Below are 19,261 nucleotides of genomic sequence, written 5' to 3'. Positions count from 1 at the left end.
GCACAGTCAGCAGGGATGTTTGGAACAGAGCATTCTGACTGAAGACAGGTAGTGTCATACTATGAAGGACATTTCAGGTTTTCCCATTGCTGCAGGATTCACAGCCTTTAAATTTTTTAATTTTGGAAAATAGAAGCTGTTGTGAAATCACGTGAAAAATGTACAAAAATGATGTTGTATGGGGCTGAAATCAGGCAGTGCCACAATTCAGGTTGGATATGTAAGCTTAGGTGATTCTTCATTCTGCATTTCACAAATAGCATATTATAATCAGGTCCAGATTTTCTTTAGTGAAAAGCCTCTTTGTTGCATTCTGTACTGCTGCTATGTATGTCCCAGGCAGAGACAGTAGAAGTCATTTATATGCAAGGTGCACCATATATTGTATATACTAATTATATAATAAGGAGTAATAATGGAAATTTTCTAACATGTTTAGGTCACTTAAGTATGCGGTGACGTTAATTTTGCAGTTAACTGTCTTACTCCCTCTTTGTACATAAAGAACCTTATCCCACCCATAGAAAATATTAAATTAACTATCTACTGATAAATGCATTCAATATTATGTATATTATGAATAAAAGAACAAAAATACATTGGATATATTTGCATTTTATTGTAAATTGGGGAAAACAGATGAGGCTGTATTATGGAATAGAACAATATGTGATCACATAATTAGAAAATTGTCATAATACTAATGCTCAGAGGTGTCCAGGTGTGGTTTTATGAGCAGCCTGAACCATGAGGCTTTGAGGGTGTAACTTTACTGTCTTTTTAACATTGTTTTTGCAGGGTATGTGTGTGTAAATTATATAATAGCAATTCCTCAGGTATTCTACTCCTAAAATGTTCCTTCTAGCTGTATGAGCACATAAGGAAGCTACTGTATGACAGATGATGATAATTTTTCATATGAGACAGTTCCCCTTGACGTGATGGATGCAGAGAGAGGAACCACGCTCTCTGGAAAAATACGAGGGAGCAGTGGTAAAATGCTCCAGTGTGTATGGTAATCAAGGCAGAGTGTGGTTCTTGGTTAGACTGTGAGATTGCGCTGCTAAGATGATCAGAATGAAAAATTCTTTTACCAGAGCCCTTTGCACTGCTATGCAAGAGTGTATTGTAAAAATTAATTTCCTTAAAATGCCATGAGCAAAATTGATCCAAAATGATTCTGGCATATGCTGAACTCACTCAGTGATGTTTTTCTTCACAAAGTCCTGTGAGGACCATATAGTGAAATGTTTTATGTAAGGTACAGATAATTTCAGACTTTATTTTAAAGAGGAGCAAAATGTAATTTGTGAGTGCTTTGTCAGCTTTGGTCTGTGCTGGCTAAACTGAAATTTAACCAATTCTACCTGAAAAAAACTGTTTCTAATTTCTACATTAATGAATAGCTGTACCTTGCTCTGCATTTGTTCAAAGCCCAAATTATCAGAATATGGATGTACCACCACCTTTGTGAGATATTGTCAGCATCTGTGTGTTTGCTGTGAGTATGCTGGGAACAGGAAGGCCAAAGAAGGGGAAGAAAATTGCTTTCAAATTTTATAAAACTAGTGTGAGTGCCAAATTTTTTCTTTTTTTGTGGGCTATTTGGAGTGTGATCTTCCTCCTGCTGAAAAAAGTACCTCTGCCTGTGCATGCTCTGATCGTCATGTTGGCCTTTTCCCAATGCAGTGAATTTTTTTAACTGTATAATACTGGCAAACTACTTATTCACTACAGCCAACATATAGTCAAAAGCCTGGGAATCAGTAAATATGAGTAGGAATGTATCTGTGCAAGATAAAAGGGTATAATCTCTCCTGGCATATACAATATATGGGGAAAATAGTGCATTTGTGAATATAGTAGGATGTGTCATGCAGCACTATTTTGGAAAAATCCAAACAAGTGTTCGGGTCTTGCAGACAGACTTTCTGGAGGGAGTCCCATGGTCAGACCAGCAGTGTGTTGGGAGGCATGGGTAGTCTCAGCTAGACCTTACTTCTCCCTCAAACTATGAGCTGTGTGCCTATCTCTTATCATCACTGTAGTGCTGTGAAAAGGGCAGGTACTGGTGATGGGCAGCAGAGCGAGTGCACAGGTTCAACAAGAGGCCAGTGGCAGAGAAGCCGAGGGGTCTATTCCCATTTCATAGCCAGGAACAGATTTTTTTTTTCTGGCATCAGTGAGCACAAGTGAGCATACATATCAGCCCGCCAGTACTGGTTTGGGTTGTGAAATCTATCTGGAAGTTTCCCTGAATGGCCGCGGGAGCACTCGCTGTGAAGTCCAGTCCTTGTGCTTGGCTGTCACCATCAGGCACATGGTTTTAATTTGTGTTGTGTAGGGTACACATACAACAGATGTTACGAACACTGAATTTATTCTCTGACCATATACACACCTGCATGGTGTAGTGTAGAGAAGGGAGTGTTGCATGTTTTAAACCAGATCCTTCGGAGCAAATTGTGGCTGATAGAGATGGACTAACACTAGGGGCTTCTTTTGGAAGGGATGGGTTGAACAACTACTGGAGAAGCAGCAGTGTGTTCAGACAGCTGGCAGAAGTGGGAGCTCAACTACTGTGGGAAGTGGAACAAGAACCATACAGGAAATTAAGAGCACGAGCACCCACAGCCTCTGCAGGCTGCTCTTATTCGGGGCATGTGTGTAGTGGAGTGGAATTGTTTACCAGCAGAGTGTATGGAGGAAGCAGTTCTTGGTCCTCCTCTATTTGTGTAACTCCCAACACTTGTTAGTTTGGGGCAGTCATTGTTCTCACCTGCTCTTACTTGGGGTTTGTGTAATTATTAATATTTATTCCTTTAAAAATTACATCAATATATCTGGTTTTGTCTCATGCTTTTTGCAGACTATTAACACTTTGGAAATAAAAGTCATGAAATTTAACTGAAGACAGGGAAAAGTGTGACCCTAACTGATAGACCTGAATATCAGAGGCTCATAAAAATGCATTGCTATGGAGAGAGACTTTTATCTTACAAATGACTTTAGGAGTAAAGAAATAACTCCAAACATTGAAATCCTTTTCAAAATTTTCTATGGATTTTGAGATAAATATGTTTAGCACGTTTAACAGAGTGGAAGATGAGCCTTCAGTGTGCAAAGAAATGAAGAGATGCTGGCAGATAGCACAAAGTTTACCATCTGAACAAACTGACCATACTGTTTATCCCTGGGTTTGGTATTAAAATGCATTGCATCACCTCTGTTCCCTGCTTACTCTCCCAGCAGGGCAGTCATGCTATTAATCAAGATGCTGGTTAAACACTATTGTTCAGCAGAATTCCTTTATCTCGGGTTCATAACAGTGGGTTTACGTACAATGTGTATGCATTACATCATGTGAAATCTATATGAATCAACACTAATGTGATTCTATTGTTGGTTTCAATTTTTGCAGATGCAGATTTACTTCTACAATCCTGATGACTTTGACAGTTTCGGAACAGCCGTTCTAGAAAACAGGGTGGTAGGAGCCATGGCTGTGTTTTTTCAAGTAAGTTTAAACAAAGGCTATATCCATAAACCAAAGTGTTCACCAAGTACTATTTAATTCATTGAATTGTTTCAAGCTTAATGGATGCATCTGTTTTCTTGTTCCCACCTGTCTCAGTGAAAGATATTTCATATTGTCTATGTGTGATTTAAAAAAAAACATAATGAAAAATTTTGCCTGGATTGTTCTGACTTTATAGCTACTCTACAGATGTAGATTGGAGAACACATTTATCATGGAACTTCCTTCGCTGCTGAAGTACATTGCTGCAGTCCTTGGAATACTAACAAACCAACACCAACTGGTTCTGTTTAGGGACAACTTAAAATTCAAATGTAGCTTGAGAGAAGATTAATCAATAAGTTTCATCAATCTTATCTGGAGCAGCTTCTTCTAAATTGTCATAGTAACAAGTTCTTGAACAGACCGGGTTTCCAAATGAGTGAATTTATGCATGCATTTGTTTGAAATGCATCCTCAGAGATGCAGATCTGGGGCTGCTGGGTGAGCTCATTTGTGGTTCCACACACTCCAGATCTGCGGCATGGGGCAGGGAGCACCGCTGGTGATGGGAGTGTCACCTGTGGCAGTGGCATTCAGCAGTGTGAGCTCTTTGTCACCTCATGTCAGAAATGGGGTCTTACCTTTCTGACTCGAGGGTGAATTGAAGGGAGGGAGTTGGAGCCGCTCCACACCACCAGGCTGTCACACGCAGAGAAGTAGCTAATGAAGATTTGAAATACATTGAGGTCTTGCTTTTCAGAAGAGGAAAGGAGGGAGGGAAGAGCAAGAGAAAATGCTGATCCTTTGTGAGGTTTCAAACTAGTTTTTACTGAGGAAGAAAGCGATCTTGCTGTTATCTTTGTGAAACCAGATAAAAAGGAATATGCAAGTACCCATATGGAAATACCTCCCTTTTTCTTATGATATTAGAGTGACAAGCCTGACTCTGCTGCTCAAATTTAGTAAGGTTGTCTTTTTGCATGTCACTGGTTTTGATCAAATGCTTTGATAAGGAGAAAAGGACAGATCCTTGTATTGCATAAATTGCTGTAACTGGGCTGACATCAGTATAGTGGAAGGAGGCATGTTAAATCTTCACTGTTGGATTCTGAGCACTTCTGTGGCATTTCATATTAGGGCAAAGTTGGTGGAGCTGTGATAATTTACAGTGGCATGCCATGATGATGATTCCCCAGACTTCTTAATCTCAGTGTACGACAGGAAGCTTTGGGCAAATTGAATTTGGCCAGATGAGACAGAAGTTTAGAAACAGAACAACCAAAGACTGGTTTATACCACAGTGAAGCATTGTGGGTTTGGTGTGTGTGCCATGTCAGAAGGAGCATGGGTTTGTCCCATGGTGGGCAACACGTTGTGGCATCACCTGTCTGGAATTTAACTGCTAAATTACCCTGATGGCCTTCACATCAGCCATGTGAAGCACTGCCCCGTGTCACACCACTTCCTAATCTGTATGTGACATGTATTCCCTAAATCCTTTTTTTTTTTAAATAGGATCTTAAAATTGTGGTGGGACTGTGTTTGGTATTCCCCACCTGCAAAGCCAGGTGCTGCACTTACTGCAAGTCTCTCTGTGCATGATTCCAAGGGAGCCATTAAACTCACTAAAAATAACTTTAAATAGTGTGTTATGCTGTTAAAAACCCCATCTTTGATTGTAAGAGACCTGAGGCTTTTTAAGACCCCAACTGAGTGTTGTAGTCCCCTCAGGGAAGCAGAAATCTATACTTTCCATCATTTCCAGCCCTGCTGGCCACAGGATATGAGGCTGTAAAGTCTGGATGATGGTGCAGCTGGTCTCCGCTGCTCTGGGAGCTGTGAAATCTGAGGCCATTACTGATAAACACTCTCTGATCTTTTCCAGAGAGTGGGGTTAAGGCAATTCCTTGGCAAAGTGACCCAGGGACAACCTGTTCTGCGGCTGCAAGGAAATGATTGTGGGGGTTTTGGCAATTTTTCCTTTTCCTTTGGGTTGAAATGAGAAATTGAGGCTGTGTTGTTAAATTTGTGAGTGTATCAGGTTTTCCTTCTGGGCAGCTCTGCTCCAAGATAGAGAACAGTCGAGGAAGATTTGTAAAGCCCCGAGTCCCCAGTCTGGAAGGCCATATGCTGAATTCTGGACCCTGTAAATAAACTTGAGGGACACCAGTGTGACAGCTGCTATTTTGGCCATCGTGAGGATTTTCCAGAACTAGTCCCATAGGGCTTGAGTTGTTGTATATAGGGTTAACACAGGGTCATTGACAGGTGATGATAATCCTCTGCAGATCCATACTGTGTTTGACCAAGGTGCTGTTTTAGCCCCCTCAGCTGTGTATCATGTGCTGGGCTTGTTGATCTATCACTTGGGAAAACCTTTTTATTGAGAAATAATTGGTGTTCCCTGAGCCTTGCTCCCTGAGGCTCCATGCAGATAAACTTGCCATGGCTAGTATTGCATGCAGCTAATTTAAAGTTGTCTTTTAAAACTGATCACTAGTGACTTTTGAATGAAATGTCCATAAGATGTCCATGGTCACATTTTGATTGTCAGGTTAGATAGTTCAAGTACAACAGCTTTCTATTTTCCAGAGCTTTAATCCCATCTTGAACTCATTTACCTAGAACACAGCTTTTAAAAATTGTAGCAAGAGAGGTCATACTGTTTTTTACAAATGCATTAGAAAACTGCATCATGCATGCTTTTCTATGTAAATATTTCAACATTAATTATTGGATACATTTGCCATTAAATCAAGACTTGGATTTTTGCTAATGTGGTAATGCTGTGTTGGAATGAATGTGCACGACACTGGCTGAGTTTATAGTCTGGCAGGTGTTTTTTGTTTGACTGATGTTCATAAATGTTCCTTTGAAAATCAGGTTCACCAATGAGTGAACATTGTACTGAACTATAATTATTGGTGAAACATTAAATAATTAAGAACCCTCTTTCTTTCTTTTTAAATAATTTAACTTGGACTATGTAAGAATTTTCCTTATTGAATTCATTATTTCAGGGGCAATTTCCAGGTGAAGTACATTGGTTTTGAAGTTGGATAATTGAAGCACTTGGAACTTTGTTGTAATTAAAGCTGTGCTTTTCTCATTGCTTTCATTTTAAGCTCTGTTGATAAACACTATTTCTGTTTGTGTGCTGCAGGTTAGTTGATCTGACAAAAAAAGCCTACTAAACTAAGAAACAATTCTTGCAAATACAAACTACCATAACTGCTCATCTCTGTATCTCATTGTGGATAGGGGTGTCACACAAAATAGCACCGTGGGGACTCTATAGCAGGTATTTTCAGTTTGCAAATGAGATGAGCTGGCCTAAAATCTCTAGCTGGATTTTCTTCGTTGTTAAATAGAACTTACTTGTTATTTTAGCAAAAATCAAAATCCCCTGGAGACAAATGAGAGAATGCCATGACAAATGAGACCTTGCCTTCTGACAAGTTTTTCAGGAGAACACATTGTGGCCATTCCTTTCAGTATTGTGGTGATTTGTTGTTTCTCAAAGTGAAGCTGGTGCTGGTGATGTTTAGCTTGACGAGCCCATCACCTCCTGCTGGCAGCATCCTCTCGCCTGGCAGAAAAGGCTTCTTGATTTGCAGGAAGGGTAGCACCACAGGGATGGACCCAGCTGAGGGGCCCTGCTTTTGGGAAATCTGAAATGAGCCTCTGGCTCCACATTGGGACCCACCAGCTGCTGGAACACATGTAGCAGGTCCGAGTCCAGCCAGGCCCCTCAGGCTTGATTTAAATGATCCTAACTTGAATAGTTGGTGTGCATGTTTAATTTCAGCCCACGTTAAGATTCAACTTGTGGTTAATGATGTTCTGGCTCCGGGCCTTGGTTAATTGTCAGGCTGAGCTGGCTTTGAAGCAAGCCAGGAGTGGAAGGCAAGGCCCAGGTTTCTCATGGTTCCTGAGTCATCCGTTCATCATACATGTAATACATATTTATAAGTCACATTTAAAATTAGTAGTTACTTGGATTAAATGCATTCAGACATATTGCACAGCTCTGTTTTAACCATCTAACAATATAACTCATTGCACACTTCACTACTTGCTTTATTAAAGCCAAACTTAGAAGTGTTCAAAACAAACATATTGCTTTTGCATTTGAAATATTCATCTTTTAGTCCTGCAGTAGATTCATTATGGCAGAGAATACTTCATTCCTTGATTACTGCTGTGAAAAGACACAATACTGATTCCCTAAGCACTCATCAAATATTCGATAGCTCAGAAATTCAGGAGGAGGTGATGGAATTCTTGTTCCTACAGGGAGGGCATATAAATCTATTTTATATTTGCAAAGAAAACCATCAGTGATTAGTTACTGTGTCTCAGGTACTCAAACAAATCATCTCTAAAGAAGTTAAGTAAAAATGAATTTTAAAATAACTTTTAGCAATGCTTTCATCATTAAAATTAGCTCCATAATGATGAGTGATGTTGAAACCTCAATAACTCAAGAGCTTCAACAGTGCACAGCTAGATTTTTAAAGGTAATTAGGTACTCGGCAGCAAATATGCAACTAGCAGTATTTTTAAAAGTATGTGAGATAAAAATCAAGGGGTTTACACGTCTTTTGTTGAGTTGCCTTCCAATGCTGACATGTTTTTGTAAATTTGTTGAAAAAACTACTCTGTAGCCCTTTTAACTTTTAGATCTATGTGTGTATTATTTGCATATAAATGTCTTTATATTTACTAGTTACTCATGTATCCAGACATTTATTCTTCAGTAAAATGCATGTTTGTGGCCTTGGTTTTTGTGAGATTTTTTTGGTAGTAGCTCTTGGTCAGCTTCATCAATATGATCAATCACTCACTCACTTTTCCCAGGGGCTTAAATGAGCTGAACACAGAATAAATTGGTGGAACACTGCCAAAGCTATTGAATATTTGCCAAAAATATGCTTTTTAAATGTGTATTTCTCAAACAATAGAATGCAGCTTTTAACTTCCCTTAGAAGCCTTTTTGTTCCCTGTTCTCCCCTTTCATTAACTGTTTCATGTGTTTGCCACCATAACAAAATAGATTCAGTGAATAAGGGATTTAAATATGGTGACTGTTGAGAAAATCACATCCAGTAGGAGATAGGGTCCCATGTCCCCATCTCAATTCCTGGCAATTCCCTGATTGTGCCTCTCCCTTATTCTAATGTTTTTTGAAATCTGAGCAAAACTAGTTTGATTTTGACAATGAGAATGGAGAGAGAGGTGTGCACTTCTCTTGGAACATTATATCCACCTACATGAAGCATAATCAGTACTCCAGTGTTTAGGCAGTATCTTAAAGGTGATTTACAATAGTGAAAATAACATGTGGCATCATTAACATGCAGGGCATCATCCAGAGTTATTGAGAGACTTTTCATTTATTTTAATAGACTTCAGATAGATGTAAAGACCTTAAAATTGAATTACAGTATTAATTCTTTTAAAGGTTACATTAGAACCCATGGCGTTTTATTAATAGTAGCTCATGAATAATAAAACTGTTATTATTGATTAGCAGTGTTATTTAGTATTAGTACAGGTATATTTTTATTATCTTCATACCATGAAGATATGGTATGAGAGCGCCTTATTCAGTACCTGTATACCAATAACTCTCCATGTAAGTGAAGACAAGCAGAACAATTTGAAATGTGTTCTTGTTTACTAAGTCAAATTTCTCAGCATTTTGAAATGTTTCAGTTGTTTGAAAACATTAGTTGTTACTAATAAAAGCAGTACTAGGGCCTTTAAATGGTTGAAAAATAGTACAGAGGTACAAAGTAGCTACCCTGACATATAAAGACGCAGCTGGAGTAGGTAGATATGGCCACTGCAGCACCGAGAGTACATTTTTCTGGGAAACACCTTGTACAATACATGCAGTGGAGCATAGTAACATATGAAGCATCTCTGGAGCAGTAAAGGATTCTCCTAATTTTCCAGCAAATAAGTGGAGGTAAAATTGTCAAAAGTGATTTTACGTCGTGGAGAATTTAAATACAAAATTTTTAGAGCTTCCTACGGTCTGTTAGATTTGAGCAGAGTTCAGTATGTCAATGGCACAGACCAGCCTCCAGAGGTGTTTTTTTTTAGCCAAAACATGCAAGTTTGGGTGCCTAATAACAAATGTTCATGCTGATCAAACAACTTGCTCTGAAACCATTTTGATTGGAGGAGGATTTGGGTAGAAGATAAAAATTCATGGAAACTATTTCTAAAAAATCTATTCTACCCTTTCTATTAAACAAAAATTTTTTTTAAACTAAACCCAAAGTTCTGATTTTTATTTCAACTTATGTTGAAAGTTTCTTTAGGAAATATGAATATTTTTGAATATTTATGTAAAATAAGAAAGGAAAGGGAGAACAGATGGGGAATAGCTCTGAGAGTAAAATACATATCTATATATCTCCAATTTTGGTGCTTATTAAATTTCCAGTGTTTAACAATGAGACTTTAACTTTATTCTAATCCATACTTCTGCCCAGATTGGTCATGTTTCAAATGATGTTTAATAGTAAAACTGCTGTTTACAATGGAGATTTTTGGTTTTTACAAGAATTTGGTTATTACAAGGTTTCTTGTAATAATGTTCTTCATCCTTTATTTTGGTACATAAATGAGCAGGCTGACCCTTGAGAGCATTAGGCAAACAATCCCTGATGAAGTCTTGAGTTCAGTAGCAAAGCTCCAAAAGGTTTTTTGTTGTGGAGGATGATGCAGTTGTGAGAAGGGCAGAGCTGCATCCCTTTCTCAAAAAGGAGGGCAGATAAGAGGGTAAGGAAGGGGCAGACTGCAGGGGTGAGCCCTGGGACCTTACTATGAGCAATCTGAGGAGCACAGGGAGCTGGGAAGGGATCTGTGAGCCCAGCAATGTTCATCACTCAATGCTGCTGGGCTCCAGAAATGAGGGCTTTGTTAGTGAGTTGAATTGCACTCAAGAAACACTGGCCCTTTCACCTGTGGGTTTTTTTTTTTTACCAGATATGCTTCAGTTCTCCAGACTTTCAGTACATTGACAGCAGCACTGATACACACCTTTGCTACTGGGTTACTGTGCAGAGCCTGGGCTCCTGGGATTCCCTCGTGTCACATCCCATGCAAACACGAGCAGAGTTTCTGTCTGTGTGCAGAGTGCTGTGGGTTTGGGCTCTTGCTCACATGGCTGCACACTTGTCATGGCTTATCATGAAAAGGAGCTCATGTGGTAAATCTGTGAGTGTGAAGAGCAGAGATGTTCACACAGCAGCCTGCACATCCTGAGCAAGCCTACTTGGAGGAATGAGGTACAAATGTGTGAGCGAAAGGGGGGTTGGATTTGAAGGCACAGACTGACAGGGCGGCTGAAACAGATCGTTCTTGGAAGCAAACACATCGTTCCACTTCTGCTTGCCTATGTTCTGCCAAGAGGCATTTGCAGTCTCTAGATCATGATGGCTGCAACCTGCTGTGTTGAAACTTTTCTATCCACAGGCTGACTGTGCAGTGTAGAAGGATAATTTACCTTATGTGCACTTATCTTCTTCAGTGCCCAAGCAGTCGTCTTCCTTTCCCTTCTTCTCTTCACTCTATGAACTTGTTCATGGTATTTTCAACTAAGGCAAAAAGTCTAATGACCTCCAAAATGCAATACTTTCAATTAAAGCATTTTTGTTAGATTGAGTTTTAAAGGATATGGGCTGTACTGAAAGCAGTGCCATGCAGTTCTTTTTATAGTGCAGAGCAAAATACCAGAATCCACTGAGAGTCTTTGGCTTTTATTTTGTTTTTCATCTCAGATATATCTAGTGAAATGAACTTCCAAAGCATCTAAAAAAACTAATCGAAGGCAAAAATTAGAATTTGAACCTCCCCCTGCCCCAACCCCAAATGCACTGTCAATGCTTTCTTAACTGTGAAGTCTGAGACCATGACTCACACTTGTGCTGTCTCAGGTTTAAATGCAGCAGCAAAGAGGATGGATAGCAGTGGGGATGGGTTACCAAGTGACTTCTGCTTTTTGTGATCACAGTCCTTTGCTCCGATGTATTTAATGGAAAAATCACAACTATTGATGTTAGGAAGAAACTGCAAACTTTCTTGCTGTTGAGAGGACTTGGACTCCAAAGTTCTGCAATGCTGCAAATATGAAAAACGCTCTGCATATTTTATGGAGTCTGTCCTCAATGTTTTGAGCTATCAGTCATAACAATTAATAGAGAGCTGGTTGTATACATTGCATGGGGAAAAGATCTCTGTGCTCTTCTGGTTCAAGGTTCATTTGAATGTTAGGATCACTGTCTTTCAGTTTACAGCGTTATAAATGTTTCCGACCTGCAGGTTTTTTGCTTTGTCAATGATTCTTGATTGATTAATGTATTGAATTAATCCCAAGTGGGATGCCATTATTAACTTGCTTCATTAAATTACATACCAACCTGTTAGCGTTAATTCTCGTAATTGTCCCCTTACATTTTAGTGTTTTTATTTGAATTACTTGCCTCAAGAACTTGATTAGCATGTATTTGTGTATTCTTTTGCTTCCCTTTCCTTTCTATCACCCTTGATGTTCAGAAGTGGAATCAGTATAGGAATATCTATAGTGTCTAATGTCAGCTTCTCAAAGACAGTAATTTACTTCTCTGTGATTTAAAAATATCCTGTTTAAAACAAAACAAAACCATTTTCTAGCCATGCCATAAAAAATTTTAAATTTATAGAAAATGTCTTGTTGAGTTTTCATTACCAGTCTCCTGAAAATGACACGTGTAATATGTAAAAATTATAGTTGTCAGTCTATAATCTCACCCCTTCTGTGGTTCAGGAGGATTGAGACTCAGGAAATCTACTGATTATAACCATTAGACTAAAAAACAAATTAGTTCCCTAACTACAGTAGGAATTTTTGCATTTCGGTCTCTGTTGTGCATTGTTGGTGCATCACTTGGTCACTTTGTCAAACATCACAAAGCAAACCTAGATCTAGGACAAAGTGGAGGGACCCCCAGCCTTCCTGCAGGCTTCATCATTGCTTTAGGGCAGGGACAACAGCCCCTCTTTGTATCTCTGGGCATTGAGAAACCATCAAATGTGGCTTGTTTGTAACTTTGTGATAGCAATGATTGTTTCCTCTCTGTCCTTCTTACATGTTCCAAATCTGGTGCATTTTGACTTGACCTTTTCTTTAAGAAAGAGAGAGAGAGGCTGTAAATGAAGAATCTATTTTTTGCTAAGTTTTCAGAGAGTTTTGCTAAAATTAATCTTAGTTACAGAATCACAGGAGATGTAAAGCTATACATTCATCTCCTTTCCTCTGCTCTCTCCTAGACACAACAGCTGCCTCTGGGAAGTCCCTGTTTTCTCCCAGTTTTTAGACATCCAGCCTGGATTCCAGGAAGATAGTTTCTTATGCCTGTCTTCCCACCTCATTTTAAAGTTTAATTTGATCTGATTTTTTTTTTTTTCCCAAACAGGCTCTGTATTTATCCAGCTCTCCTACCCATTTGTCTCTCAGAGGATTAATCAAATATATTACATGCGGTTTACATCCATGGGATGTAGATGGAGAAATCTAACACTCAGCCAGGAAACTCTAGTTCTTCAGTCCACATGTTGCCCAGTTCAGTTCTGCAGGATTTTGAACAAGATTTATGTAACCCTTAGAAAAATGACACCTGTTTTTGCCCTCTGTATCTTCCATGAAACTGCAGTGTCTTCGTATGTCTCTGGTTACCAGTTAGTGTTATGGCACATTTTAGCAAAGGTGAGCACACGTGTGTCGTTCTTTAAAACTTACTCAAAATGAACTGTGCAGGAGGATCATCCAGGAAGAGGGGGACTTATCTAATCATGTTCATGTAATTATTTATAGAAGTGCAGAGTGGTAAAGTAGTGTTCTCATGAAGAGAAGCAGCCTTTTCCACGGAATGCTTGGAGGGAAAAGGAAAAATGAGAGCTTGATGTTATCCTAGAAATTAATCTAGTGGATAGCTGGCTTGTGTGTGGCATGTTTGGCCATGTAACTTGCTGAGATCCATGGTTCGCGCACAAACAGTTGGTCAGCTCTAATTTGTATCTGAGCTGGTAGCTGACTTCGTTAAAACAGGATCTATTCATAAATGATTGTCTGATTTCACTTTGTGCTATAAAAGAGAGACTGGTAGTAAAGTCTGAATATATGAAATAGGTGGGTAAAACTGGGGCTTCCTTTCCCTTTAGATCTTCCAGTTCAGATGAAAAAGTTATTCATATTAAATATAAGCTGTTCTGCCTGAAGAGTTATTACTGTAATTCTCAGCTATAACCATGCCACGTTTCTCCTTGTATTGGCAAGAATAGACAATACAAGCTTCAGACAGAATTTCCTGGGTAGCATACCAAATGTTCTGGAAAACCTTCTTGGACAGGAGCTGATACATTTTTAATACAAATAAAACATAATTCTTTAGTCTTGTTTCAGTTTGATCCCTAAGGTGGAAAAAGTATACGGACTATGCATAATTGATGTATTTGTTTGAAGTGTTTACCCGGATACTCCATTCACAGTCTCTTTTTGTTAATAGGTTGCCATGAGATGTAAGAATCACTTAGGACTCTCTTTGTACAAATAAATGGAAAGTGTCATTTTTGTACAGTCAGTGAGGTGGTTACACAGTCATCCTGACTGTGTCTTTGTGCTGCTCACACCATTTAGCCTCAGTCAAGTCACAGAGCAGATTTGGCTGAAATGTCAGTATTTTTCGAGATCAGAAGTGATGGGGAAAGCAGGAAAGCATGCAAGGGAGGGAAGAGGGTGGTTGGGAGCAGAGGGTGCTGCCCATTCCTTTCAGGGTCACATGAATCGGTGTCAGGTTGGCGTGTCCATGTAAGCACCACCCCAGTTACTACCAATGATATGTGTGGTTTCTTGTATAATTCCAAACATTACACATGATGCAGAGCAAGCATGCAGGAAAATAACCCTCAGTAATTTGTCATCTGTCCTAAATTACTGTAAATCCAGTGTTACAGGTTACTGCCAGAGGGATAAGTTGTTGCTGGGTTTTGTTGTCTGTAGTTTCTGTGCTGCAGGACTGCTGTGGGAGAGATGATTACTGAGGGTGTTCTGAGCCCATGGTTTTCTTCCCAGAGGTCAAAAAAAGGCATTGAAAGTAAATCACAGTCTAGTCTGGTCCCTTCTTGATGTCTTTGTACAGATGTAGACATTTGTATGTATAACTGATGGTTTAGCTGATAATGCTGATGGCAAACCGCCCCCCCAAAATAATTCTGCAGCTGAGACGGTGGCTTGTCCAGAGCAATCCTTGTACCTGCTGTTTTACTTCTTGTGAATCTAAATCAGAAATCTTCAGGTTTATGGGGTGGAGTTGAGGATGTGTAAACCCAGGAACCTGTTTACAGCATAACTTTATAGTAGCTTTCAGACGTATCTTCTACATCTGGGATTCACTGAAAAGCATACTAATTTGACTAAGGTGATGAGTTCCAAATTAGCTCAGTGGTCCTGGTTTGAGTAATTTAAACCTCCCTTTGTTTAAAGTTCAGGTGTGCTGGTATCAGAGTTTCCAGAACAAAACCAGCACACAAGCTGGGATGTGCTCTTACGCTCTGCCGGAGATAGGTGAGAGTCAAGAATGCTGTTCACCATCTTCTATGCACAAAAGTGAAACGTGTTAAGTAAAGATTGCTTAAATCTGTTCAGCGCCTCTGAATAGTGAGTTCTGATGGGGCAGGATTTTTCCTATGAGCTTATGGTGTTTGCAACTGCTTCACAGCTCTGAGGAGCCAAGGAAAAGCTTCCTGACTGACACCATCAGAACAGTATTTAGCTGCTGATTGTAACTGTACTATTTCTGTGCATCAAAAATGCATTGAAACGTGGTCATTATCAAGTCTAAAGAGACTTTCTGAAAGAGTGTATTGGTTTTGCAACATCTCTGCTGTATCAAATGAAGCCTAACTGGAGATTTGGCAAAGTGTTCTTTATGAGTAAAGTAAAATTATGTACCACATTAGAAAGGAGCTTGGTTATGAGAAAGCTCAGTCTTGCTCCTGATAAAATGGATTTTTTTCACCATAAAATTCATCTTCACTTGCTGCAAGAATATTGCTAAAAGAGATTAACTTTGGATCTATGTATTTTATAGCGTGTCTCATGTTATTTTAAGGCTGTAAATATATTATCTGATCTGTAAGTTTCACTTAAGTTACTGCTTTCTGGGTTTTTGAAGAAATAGGATCATGGTTATGCAGGAACCAGGAAGATTGAATTAAATCACCCCTTTGATATTTATTTTCCCTTGGGATCATGCTATCAGATCAATATTTAGAAACAGCTATATGGGTAAGTGTTGATTAGAAAGCAAAGGTCCATAACCTTAACAGCTAAGCTAGCAAATTTTTTGGTGCATTTTATCTGTGGTTTGTATGGCATTATCCATATGCCTGTGTAAGAAGTAAGGGAGACATGAACAAACAGATAGTTCCCCATCTTGGGTGAACCAGTCTTATTAAGTACTCTCCCAAAGTGCATACCAGTCAAGTGAAGCTTTAGGTTAACATTTTGGAATGCTCTCCTCTTTCCAGCTCATTACTGGTGATACACCGAAGCAAACTGTTGCCTTCTGCTATTCCAGATATCTACAGAGATTTATTACATATCAGCTAATAAGCTTACCTTCCTAATAGCATGCAGCCCCCACCCCGCCTTGTGGCTTGACTTGTCTCTGCTCATAACTTCATCAAAGGCCAGAAGTAAAGCTGGCTTTTCAACCTGTCTGGGTAGAGCTGTTTGGGTGTCCGTGTGTTGTGGATGGGAACATCCATCATTTTGAAGTCTGAACTCACTTACTATCCAGACCAGCTTTGCACTACCCCTCAGGCTGATTGCGATCCCTCTCTATGGACAGATCGTGGTGGGAGAGGAGGGTGATCCTGGGTAGGTGGCACCACCTCAGTATGCTGCAGGGCCATATGGGCACTCAGGTTTTAGAGAAACTTGGTCTGTGGATGCTGTACAGCTGGCTGCTACCACACCTGTCTAATGGACTTGTTGAAAGACTGTATAAATTCATGCTGAGCTGTGGAGATTATCTCTCTCAGATGTTCTTGTATCAGAAGCATTTTTTTTAAATGCATTTGTGCCCTAAGTGCCCAGCCTATGTCTGCCTTTTAGAAAGTGCCCTCTTCCTTCCTTCCTTCCTTCATTAATGCTTGCATTGTATCTGAGATATATAACTGAGACATATAGTGTCTTGCCCCTAAAAATAGGAGATTTTTTATACCTTCGTTATCATGCCAAATATTAAAATATTTGCTGTCCCCCTTAAAATCTGAGTGTAAAGAGAGCTGCAAGTGCAGGTGCATCCTACTAGTGTGCTGGGGGTACTGATCAGACTCCAGGGAACATGGGATGCTCCAGAATGAAGCTTCTGGGTAGTGGTGTTTCTCTGGAAAGCCTCTCATCCTCACAGCAGCCAGCAGTGCCATGCTCCTTGTGTGCTTGTTACAGCTGGGCTGGAATTCTGACTGTGTTGGGTCTCAGGCATTTTGGATAGGATTGGCTGTGCAGCCTGGTGGCAGTGAAGATCTCCCTCAGTGCCAGTCCTCTGTGGATTGCCTTCACAGAGTGTTGGCTCTTTAGCTCCCTCCATACCAATCAGGCTTTTGGCAGGGAAAAACCTAATGCAGGTTGGGGTGTCAGTTGCAGGTGGTTGTATGAGGGTGGTGACATCAAGAGACCATGCAGCCTGACAGGTTTTAAGAAGAGAGATAAGAGACTTTTCTAGAGGTCGACACCAAAACTGGGGCTGTGGCAAAGCAAGTGCCAGGAGCCTGGATGGTCCAGCTGACCTACCACAGCACTGGTGATCAGATCATAAGCAGTGTTCATGAGCTGTGGACAGCCAGGAGTTACAGTGCTGGGTGCGAGAAGAAAGAAAAAGGAATAAGGAAACATAAGGGAACACCTCAAATTAACAGCCAGATTTTCTGGCAAGCAGATTCAGAGAGGAGGAGAGGAGATGGAAGAATCTTCCTGAGAGCATTCCTGTGTACATTCACCTGCAGGAAAAATCTTCACCCTTCTGTGTCAGGCTAGACTTGTTCAAAGAGCACCTTTTGTTCTAACCCTGATTTAAGTTTTGTTTTAAATCTTGTTCAGTTGTATTTTATTTCTTTTCTCATAACTTTCCCTGAGATTTTTAGATTTTGGCAATTTTGAAGTTATACCCAGTGTAGGAGGAGGGCTTCCTGACCAGAGACAGAGCTTGAAAATGCCCTCCACAGATGGGTCATGCGCCACAGGAGCACAGGAAAGCCGTAAGAAGCCTGTGGAGCAGAGGCATGAAGGCTAGAGCATCCTGAGGAGTTCTGTGGCTTTAAGACTATCACAGTGATTGAATAGCATTCACTTTGCCACTGCTGAAATGTAGAACATCTTGAAACAAGCACACGTCATGTTAGTTTTTGTATTTCTTTGTATTTCAAGAGGAAGAAACTGCTGCCACAAACTGAACATTTGCCAGGCTTTTAATGCACTTGTGTTCTAAGTGCTGTTTGTCTGCACAAAATTTCCCCATTTCTTCTAAACGTGAGCCATGATACTTGTTGAAATGTTTTTTTTAAGGAACTGAGTGAGTTGTTGGGTCATGCTAACCAAGTGAAAAGTAAACATCTTGACATATGATCCTCACTGGTTTTGTCTAGTGTTACACCAGGTGAAACAGAGGGGTTGAGCTGTTCTTCTGTTGCTGCAGAAACTTGAGCACTTTAGAAGCAGTTGAGAAAAAAAAATGCAGGCCAGATCCTGCCACTCTTAATTCAGTGGCTTGAAGAAGACTGAGATGGACTGTGTCATTTCTCTCACCTGCTTCTTGGAGTTCTGCTGCTATGACTGCCCAGTGACAGCCCTGTGACTGGCTCTTGGTGCACCCACACTTCATTCCCACTGGCTCTGGAGCCCTTGGCAGTCCTGCAGCTGGTACGCTTGGCACCCTGTCTGTTGGCATCCAGGTTTCCCCTGGACAAACCCACTGACCATCCTCAGTAGCTGTCGTGGTTAGATGCTGGCCAAATCCCAGGCAACCACAAAAACCGCTCGCTCACCCTCCCCTGCCACAGCTGGGCAGAGAGAAAAAAATTAACGAAGCATTCATGAGTTAAGGACTGGGAGAAAACACTCCAAGGGCAAAACAGGCTCAACTTAAAGGTACAAAGTGAATTTATTACTAACAGAGAGGAGGATAATGAGAAGTAACATAAGCCCTTAAAACACCTTTTCTTCCCCCAGCCCCTCCCTCCTTCCCACCGACAGTGCAGGGAGACAGGGCATGGGGGTTTGGTCAGTTCATCACCCAAGGTTTTCTTCCACTGCTCAGGGAGGGGAGTCCTTCCCCTGTGAGACTGTGGGGTCCCTCCCACAGGAGACAGTTCCCTGTGAACTTCTCCAACATGGTTCCAAATCCCACGAGCAGCAGTCCTCCCCAAACTGCTGAAACGTGAGTCCCTCCCACGGGCAAACAGTCCTCCCAGAACTGCTGCGGTGTGGGTCACTCTTCACGGGGTGCAGTCCTCCAAGGCCAGGCTGCTCCAGCCTGGAAGCAGGGGTTCCCTCTCTCCACCGGGTCTCCCACTGGATCACAGCCTGCTCCAGGCATCCACCTGCTCTGGCACAGGCACCTCCCCCATGGGCTGTGGATGGATCTCTGCATCCCCCGTGGATCCCCATGGGCTGTGGGTGGATCT

The 19,261-nt window shown here is 40.6% G+C and overlaps 1 protein-coding gene across 1 annotated transcript in view; it reads left to right on the top strand.

The window, feature by feature from the left end:
* Positions 1-19,261, top strand: part of PTPRG (protein tyrosine phosphatase receptor type G) — a 311,473-nt gene that overhangs the window by 171,286 nt on the left and 120,926 nt on the right. The window contains exon 5 of the mRNA XM_042015311.1: positions 3,422-3,517. Within this exon, the coding sequence (XP_041871245.1) occupies positions 3,422-3,517 (96 nt within the window). The remainder of the gene's footprint in view (positions 1-3,421; positions 3,518-19,261) is intronic.

The sequence above is a fragment of the Corvus kubaryi genome, unplaced genomic scaffold, assembly GCF_017639235.1.
Source record: "Corvus kubaryi isolate FWS band 111438036 unplaced genomic scaffold, C.kubaryi_AGA036_p1.0 136, whole genome shotgun sequence".
Lineage (NCBI taxonomy): Eukaryota > Metazoa > Chordata > Aves > Passeriformes > Corvidae > Corvus > Corvus kubaryi.
This window is presented reverse-complemented; position numbering and strand designations above follow the sequence as displayed.